Raw genomic sequence first — 9,461 nt, forward strand, 5'->3', positions numbered from 1 at the left:
TCTCTCTCTCTCTGTGTGTGTGTGTGTGTGTGTGTGTGTGTGTGTGTTCAAAACATATCAAGCAATCACACCATACTCCACCCTAGGTACGGTGGGGCTCACACCATGGATAATGGATGAGCGACCTCATAGTGGAACTTTATTTTGTGCCACCGAGATATGAAAAGATATTGAAATGGCGGGGAATAGTTTTAGGTTTGCGCTATCTGGCATCACGAGACGGGTTCATGGATGCATGCCCCAACCGGCAATGTTCGACGCCTCCATTGTTGACAGTGAGAGGTCCGTGAAATCAACATTTTTTATGTTGTGTAGGGTGTTTTGACTCCCTCTCTGAAGGGAATAGGATAATTCAAGAAGGCCCATGTCAAGTCTAGTACTTGAACATGGGTGGGCAAGTTCCACCATGAGAAACCTATCCAACTGAGATGCTCTCAATTGGTGGCGTGTATGGTATATGGTGTGTACACATGAGCAACATGTTGCAATGATTTTGGACATTTGTTGGGTTGAAATTATTTTGGAAATGTACTTTCTTCTTCATTGTTGTCCACGTTGTTCTTTATGTTGTTACCGAAAATAACAACAAATAATCATTAGAGAAAATACTAGCAAACAAATTTCCATATGATGTATTTGAAATGGTCGAGCAACATGCCATTTCAATGTAGCACAAACATCAGTCCCTTAAATCACTCAAGAATTCAAGCCATGTGAATGGGAATCGCGGTGCCAATTATATGTATAACGTTGGTTCTCTCATGGTCTTAGCACAGCAGCCAGCTAAATTAAGCAAAGCATCAAATTTAGCAATGACAAGTTAAGCATAAGCCCATTTAATATTGCTCAGAATGCCCACCTCTTACAAAGCATCCTTTTCTTCTGTTACAGTACTATGACAACAAGATGTAAAACTGAAAGATCATGACCGTTAATATGTTTGACGACCTTTCCAAAATGATGTAGCCGCACGTACGCATCAGCCACTGCCGTCATTAATTCTTCAGCAAGTTCAGAGCCAGAGAGCGCCGGCTTGGCGGAGGAGCGGCACGAGCTGGCCGCCGAGGTGCAGCGACATGACCTTGTCGGTGGGGCCGACGAGCGTGCCGCCGATGAAGACGGCCGGCACAGGTGGGTTCTGGCCAACCATGCCGGCGAGCGCCCTCTCGACGTCCTTCCCGCGGGGGTCCTTGTCCAGCTCGTGCACCGTCCAACTCACCCCCATCTCCGTGAAGAGCGTCTTCACCGCGTGGCACATGCAGCAGTTGCTCGCCCCGAAGATGACCACCGCGCGCTGCGATGCCAGCCGCCTCACCCTCTCCGCCATTGCTCAACTTGCAAACTCTTTCTCTACGAACCTAAATCTAACGATCTGATCAGCTCGCTTCACTTGAGCTAGCCATATATCTATGCTGTTTGTTTCTTTTGGAGGTTTATGATGGTTGTGACTGAACGGTGTCTATTTATAGATGATGATGGGGCAAATCGAAGAAGTGTGAGTCGGTCAGAATATGTGTTCTCTGTGAACTTTGTGCTATGACGTTTAAATGATGTGGAATCGAATAACTAAAAATGGAGGTGAATTAAGATTCGAGGTAGACTGAACTTTAGTTATCTCTCTAGCACATTAAAAATGGATGGTAGCATTGATCGGATCCAATGCTTCAGTTGACTTACGTTCAATCAATGATAACCTAGAATTCCAGATAACCTAGGTTTGAATATCCACTCTAATTCCCCGCAAAAAAAAAAAGAATATCCACTCTAATTGCCTCCTTTTGCCATTCCAGTGTGACAAAGAATACGTGCCCATTTGGAGTGGGCATCGTGAATCACGTTTTCTCTGGGCTAAACTAAAGCCTAAAACCCCGTTATTAATAAACCTACTTTGCATTCTTGACGAGTCAGCGCAACATCATCACGAATCTCCACGTCGAGGTCCAAATAAATCGACACGAATAAGTAGGCAATGAATCTCCAACGCCGACAAAGCAGCAGGCACTCAAGAATAATGAAGGGTCCCTTTGTACCATTTCAATATCCTTAGAATAAGTCCTACACCATGGAAATTCGGCACCAAGTGCTTAATCAAGAAGGCAGTTATCTAGAAACATGTGAATGCATCTCTTATATTCTCTTTAAACTGGATAATACTGAAGCTGGTGAGCCAAGCAGCACAATATTACCGTGTATTTGGCAGCAGTGTCTTGTGCCCATGATACCAATTGTATCCATTAAAAATGTGAATCAATTGATAAAATGTATTCTTTATTTTCTGAGACAAAATCACCAGATTTAAAAGTGTGTCGTGCATGGGATATAAGTTTGATGAAATAGGATTAACCAATTTTTTTTGAAGCAACGAGCCACCTGGTCGATATCTATTACAGTCGCAAGTCTTACACCAAGAAAAAGATAACGAAAAAAAATCTGGGAAATACCCCATATGTCTCAACTTTGTACTAAATTGGCCACACTTATTTTAAGATGGAGGGAGTAGTATTTGAAAGTCAGCTCACTCCCGAGCCTTGTCTAGGGCATTGCTCCTTTCTTATCTAAAATTGATTTTCAATTGGGCATCACGAAATCATGTTTTCTTTGGATGACACTATTCTAAACTAAAGCCTAAGACCCCCTTCATTAATCAGCCTAGTTTGTATGCTTTTTCTTTAAACTGCCTACTTCGTAGTCTTGACATGTCACCAGAACATCATAAAAAAAATTCGACACCAAGGTCAAAATAAATCGGCACGAATAAGTAGGTAATGAATTTCCAATGCTCCGTAGGAAGTGCGATGGAGGGTCCCATTATAGTACCATGTGAGTGTCGATGGAATAAGCCTTATTACTTAATCAAGAAGGTAGCAAGCTAGAGTATATATTCTGTTTGAAATAGATAACACTGAAGCTCGTGATCCAAGCACTACAAAGTCTACAGTTGCCATGTAGAAGTATTTGACAACAGTGTCTTGTGGCCCTGCATGGAAACTTGATACCAGTTGTATACCCATGGGATTTACAAAAAAACATGATTTGGTGGATAAAATCCATCGTCGGTTTTCTAACACAAAATCATCGGATTCAAAGTGTGTGATGCATGGGAACAAAAGTTTCATGAAATAGCCATTACCTAAAATTAGTGCTGCTTAACTTATTAGAGCTCTAGCCCTCAAGAGAAAAGAAAAGAAAAGAAGTCAAATCTCCAGGGAATGAGAGCTATATCAGCAGGGTAAAGAAGAAACCGGGCTATTTCTAGTGCGTAGAATATCACTTTGGGGGGATAGCTAGGGACACTAGTACTTAGGACACACATTGGCGTCATTCCATAAAATCAGAGCATCTACAGCCCGGGCATCTCAAATCGTCCCTAAACGCCCGGGCAGATGGACAGGTCACTGAGTGATAAAAAAAGAACCCACCTGAACGCCTCAAACTAGTCTCAAAACGTCCGGGTTGACCAGCACCCCTCATATCCAGCCTAAATCTAGGGTGGGTGTAGGGTGGCTTAAGTGTGCCCGGCCGCGTCCGCCATGTCGGACTGACGTTAGGGTCCCATATGAAAACACTTCGGAACCCAACGGTTCGACAAACGTCTCCTTCGGGGGCTGTGAACGTCGCGTGGCGCCGCTCGGAATCGTCGCCTGAGGGCCAAAGTCCAGCTATTTAAGCCGGACTGCGAACCCCATCCCCAGCCACATCCACTTCCCTCCCTCTCCACTCGCCATACGCCAACAGCCATGCCCCGATAGAGGCGGAGCAGGACCCTCAGCCCATGGAGGAGGCGGATCCGGAGATGGAGGATGCCATAGAGGAGGAGGAGGTGGTGCCGGCTGTGTGCTTTGCCATGGAGGATGCCATGGCAGAGTTCGAGGTGACTCAAGCAAAGGTGGCGGCCGAGCAGGCGGTTGGAGTCCATCCAATCGGAGGCCGTTGTGGAGGCCAATTGGCGCTCCTCCGCCATTAGAGGGCGGAGATTCACAAAATCTTTGCCTCTAGTGACTACCATGATGAGCCGGAGTTGCCGCAGGCGGCCATCTACCCGGAGCACGGCACGGAAATCGTGAACATCTCCGACGACGAGTAGTGCAGGGTAGATAGGATATTTATGATCTACGTAGATTTTTATTTTGCATGTTTGTATGGATTTGAGATACAAACTTTAAAGTACTTGAATGCACCGGACGAAATATGAAGGCTGGCTGGTCATTGTCTGCCCGCCCGAGGGCCCGGATATGGTGTATGCTCTCGGGCGTAGGTACGCATGCAGTGTGGGTGTGGCGCGTTGACGGTGTATCAAGCGATGCGAGCCGTGTACATCCACGTTTTCCCCGAGCTGATATGGATGGAATCCAAGGTCGTTTTCACTCTCTGCAAACGATCGATCTATGCTAGTACCTTTTGAAGCTTCCTTGGGTTCTCAAAAAGGACACATGGAAACCATAGAAAAATAGTTTGGAACTTTCGACGGATTCCTGAGTCATCCTGACTAGACTGAACAGTCGTACTGTACCTGATAAGCAGATACGATGCGATTATGATCCGTTTTCTTCCTGGTTGTCAGAACAGTCGAATCGATGAGAGATATTTTTGTTTGTGAATCGATCAGTCATCAGAGATAAACTCAGTACAGTACAAGATACAATCCTAAGCGTCGAGCCGAGGAAGATGGAATCCTAAGGACAAACTTTAGTTCATCTCAAAAAAAAAAACTTTAGTTCATGCAAGGGAGGAATACCCGTAGGGTTCAGGTTACAGGAACCAATTCAGAGGTGCCTCTTCCACGCTACACGCTTGTGTTATTCTTTTTTTCTTTCACAATTCACTCTTGTGTCTATCTAGCCAGTCCCTGTGCTGATGTAAAAAAAAAAAGGCAGTCTCTGTGCTGGGTTTGTGCGATTTGCGGTAAACGTCTTACCTATGGGCAGACGTGTTACGTGTTATATAGAAGGGTTGCGAGCCCAAATACGCGTACAAGTTGGTTAGGAGATTACATCTTGGGAAGGAAGAAAAGCTAAAGATAAGAAGATAAAGATTACAAGATACTTATCCAACTAACTACTTCCAACGGTGGTGAACTCCTCCTTGTACACGCAATGCATGCGCAACATTATCATGTTTGACACCCTCCCTTAATCACAACTTTATTAGGTTGAGATTATGCTTGAAGTCTTCAAAACTTCTTGTAGGCAGAGCTTTGGTAAAGCCATCAGCAACTTGGTCTTGAGAATGAATAAACCGAATATCCAGAAGCTTGTTTGCAACTCTTTCTCGAACAAAGTGAAAGTCAATTTCAATATACTTGGTCCTAGCATGAAAGACTGGATTTGCTGACAAATAGGTAGCACCTAGATTATCACACCACAAACATGGAGCTCTAGTGCTTTTTATACCTAGTTCCTTTAAAATTGACTGCACCCATATGATCTCTGCTGTTGCATTAGCCAATGCTTTGTATTCTGCCTCTGTACTGGGTCTTGAAACTGTGGCTTGCTTTCTTGCACTCCAAGATATCAAATTTGGTCCAAAGAATACTGCAAAACCACCAGTCGAGCGTCTATCATCTAGACATCCGGCCCAGTCTGAGTCAGAAAAGGCACTGACAAGTGCAGAAGATGACTTGCTGAAGTTTAGACCAATGTTCAACGTATTTTTCACATATCTTACTATACGTTTTGCAGCAGTCATGTGAACAGTGGTAGGTGCATGAAGAAACTGACATACTTTATTGACAGCAAAAGAAATATCTGGTCTAGTCAATGTTAAGTATTGAAGTGCACCTACCAGACTCCTGTATTTTGTACTATTTTATGAATTCAGAGGCTCTCCTTCAACAAGAGACAATTTTTCTGTGCTAGACAAAGGAGTAGGTGCAGACTTACAATTTTGCAAACCAGCCTTTTTTACCAAGTCTGTTGCATACTTTTCTTGAGAGAGGTGTAGACCATCCTTGTGTTGCTTGACCTCAATACCAAGAAAGTAGTGTAGATCTCCTAGATCCTTTAAAGCAAACTCTGCACTTAAATCCTTCAACAGTGCTGTTATTGCTTCATCAGATGAACTTGTTACAATTATATCATCAACATAAATAAGGACAAATATGGATATTCTAGACTTGTTATAGATAAATAACGAAGTGTCAGACTTTGAAGGAACAAAACCAAGTGTTTGCATCTTTTTACTGAGGCGAGAATACCATGCTCTTGGGGCATGTTTCAGTCCATACAACGCCTTGTCAAGTTTGCACACATGAAGTGGTGCCTGTGCATTTACAAACCCAGGAGGTTGTTTCATGTAAACATCTTCTTCCAGAACACCATGGAGGAACGCGTTCTGAACGTCTAGCTGTCGTAAACTCCATCCCCTAGACACAGCAATGCACAAGACAAGGCGTATGGTAGCAGCTTTAACAATTGGACTAAATGTGTCCTCATAGTCAATACCATACCTTTGTTTGAATTCCTTTGCAACAAGTCTGGCTTTGTAACGATCAATGGTTCCATCAGCTTTTCTTTTTATCCTAAAGACCCACTTACAGTCAATAAGATTTTTACCTTTTCTTGAAGGGACCAAGTGCCATGTTTTATTTTTCCTTAGTGCCACAATTTCATCATTCATTGCCTTTCTCCAATTAGCATCACCAAGTGCTTCTTCAAGAGTGTTAGGTTCTCCTGGTTCACCTGTTGAACAAATCATCCCATGTTTTGTAATATGTTTATAATCAACAGGTTTAATTTTGCCTTGTTGTAGCTGTGTGCGGCGTGGAGCAGTAGCAGGAGCCGCTACAGAGAGCCCCGGCACAGAGGATCCCACGCCTGGATCTGGCTGATCTCCCCCCGATCCCAAGGAGGATCCTGACACGGCTCCAGAACCGGTAGTGTCGGCGACGTCAGGTTGGTCGGGATCTTCTGCGGTCGTCCGCTGCGACGCAAGCGGCAAACCAGCCGCAGAGGATCTGGGCCGAGCCATGTCATCATTGCCTCGTGATTGCCTGGGCCCGGCCTCGTCCCCGCCTCAGCCCGGCGAGTCGCTACCCGCCGCTTGTAGACGACTGGTTGGGCCTCAGGCCACGCACGGCCCAAGCCAGCACCAGTCTGCCATCTGCTGGACGGTGATTGGTGTGGACGAGGGGAGTCGTCGCGGCCATCCGGATTCTGCCGCGTGGCTGACGCGGGCGGCTCAGCGTGCCCACCTGCAGTTGTCGGAGTTGTCGCGGCAGGATCGCTGCGGGGCACCGATCCCAAGGTGGATTCGCTGCACGGCAACTCCTGGGCAGATCCCAAGGGAGATTTGCTCCCCAGCTCAGGGCACATAAAATATGGATTTGCTGCCGTATTTTCTTCGCTATTTTCGATGATTTCTTCACGAATTCTTCCTGCATCACCACAAGACTCATAAAGGCTATTAGTAGTAGGGTTAGGGTTAGTCATATGATCATCACAATTATTAATGCCCCCTTGATCATAGCCAGAGAGGTGAGGTGGTAAAAGCAAGATTCCCTTGCGTAAGAGAGCTCCGGCATTAGGATGTAGATTGGCAAAAGGAAATTTGGTATCATCGAACACGACATCGCGTGAGATGTAAACCCGTCGGGTGGAGATGTCAAGGCACTTGACGCCTTTGTGCTGGGCACTATAGCCAAGAAATGCACATTGTTTGGACCTATACATAAGCTTGCGGCTATTGTACGGACGGAGATTTGGTCAACAGGCACAACCAAAAACACGGAGAGATGTGTAGTCTGGTTTGACATGGAGGAGGCGTTCCATAGGTGTTTCATTATTGATGACACGGCTAGGAAGCATGTTGATGATATGGACAGCTGTAAGAAACGCCTCGTCCCAAAATTTGAGGGGCATGAACGCCCCTGCTAGAAGAGCCAAACCGACCTCAACTATGTGTCTATGCTTGCGTTCGGCCGACCCATTTTGTTGGTGAGCGTGTGGGCATGACACATGGTGGGATATGCCTATGTTTTGGAAGAAGGAATTGAGTTCCTCGTATTCCCCTCCCCAATCGGATTGGACAACTAGGATTTTGCTGTCAAACTTCCTTTTAACAAGTGCTTGGAAGTTTTTAAACACTTGAAACACATCGGACCTTTTTTTAAGAAGATAGATCCATGAGAACTTGCTATAGTCATCGATGAAACTCACATAGTAGGTGTGTCTACCAACAGAGGAGGGAGCAGGCCCCCACACATCAGAGAAAATCAGTTGCAAAGGCTTAGTGGAGACACTAGTAGATATGGGATATGGTAATTGATGACTTTTAGCACACTGACATGAATCACAAATAGTTTCAATATTTCGCTCACCAACAAACGGGAGCTTATTTTTCCTAAGTAACTTTTCAACTAGAGAAAAAGAGGCATGTCCTAGACGATCGTGCCACCGTGTGGACGAAAGCTTGATAGCACCACAAGCTTGTTTATTGAATCTTCTGAACTCCAGAATCAAAGGGTAGAGCCCTCGAACGCATCTACCTCAATAAAGCACTTTCCTCGTGGCCTGATCCTTGATCAAAAAGAAATAAGGGTGAAACTCGAGAAAAACATGATTGTCAATGGCGATTCTATGAGCAGACAGAAGATTTTTGTGGGCACTAGGAACATGCAAAATTCTTTTGAGATGTATTTTGCGACTAGGGGTATTAATAATTGAATGACCAATGTGACGAATACCCATACCTTCACCACTGGCCGTATGGATTTGATCCTTGCCACGATACTTTTCCTTCATGGTGACCTTCTCAAGCTCGTTGGTGATGTGGTTGGTAGCACCACTACCGACATACCAATTTGTGTCGATCCCATAGGAGCCATCGGCAGCGGCAGCAACTTTTTCTTCATCTTGTGAGGAATCACCATCATCATCTTCGTAACGGTACCAACAGTCCCTCGCCGTGTGACCAGGTTTGCCACAAATTTGGCAGCGAGGGAGATCCGGACGCGATCTGTTGGAGCCGCCACAGTGGCGCCCTTTTGAGCTGCCAGAGCGTCCGCCGCCGCGAGTGTTGTTGGAGTAGCCGCCGCCACCACCGCCACTAGACCTTCCCTTGCCACGAGAGGAGGAACGAGAGCGAGAGCCGCCACCGCGGCCTCTGAAGACAGAGTTGGCCGAGGATTTGAAGCCGCCGCCACCGGAGCCGTGAAACTGCGCCATCCGCTGATCAAAGTTACTAAGCATAGCGAAAAGCTCATCAAGGGTTACCGGAGTGACGCGGGCGTCCAAGGCGGAGACAAGGGGCTGATAGTCTTGATCCAGCCTGTGGATGATGTAGGATATGAGCTCGTCGTCTTGGATTGGTTTGCCCGCCGCGGCGAGCTCATCAGCAAGCCCCCTCATGGCGGCGAAGAAGGAGGACACCGATTGGTTGCCCTTCTGCGCGTTGATCAGCGCCGTGCGAATGTTGTTGACGCGGTTGAGGGACTGCGACGAGAACATGCTCACCAGCGCCACCCA

General features: G+C 46.0%; 1 protein-coding gene across 1 annotated transcript; it reads right to left on the reverse strand.

Annotated features, from left to right (window-relative positions):
• Positions 1-1,012: 1,012 nt before the first annotated feature.
• On the reverse strand, positions 1,013-1,327 carry LOC119273210 (putative glutaredoxin-C2). The gene has a single exon (XM_037554457.1). It carries the CDS (start codon positions 1,325-1,327, stop codon positions 1,013-1,015), a length of 315 nt encoding a protein of 104 aa, XP_037410354.1.
• Positions 1,328-9,461: the final 8,134 nt, after the last annotated feature.

Source organism: Triticum dicoccoides, chromosome 3A, assembly GCF_002162155.2.
Source record: "Triticum dicoccoides isolate Atlit2015 ecotype Zavitan chromosome 3A, WEW_v2.0, whole genome shotgun sequence".
Lineage (NCBI taxonomy): Eukaryota > Viridiplantae > Streptophyta > Magnoliopsida > Poales > Poaceae > Triticum > Triticum dicoccoides.

Coding starts and splice junctions, on each gene's coding strand:
- LOC119273210 (XM_037554457.1), bottom strand. CDS start 1,327: ATGGCGGAGAGGGTGAGGCGGCTGGCATCGCAGCGCGCGGTGGTCATC.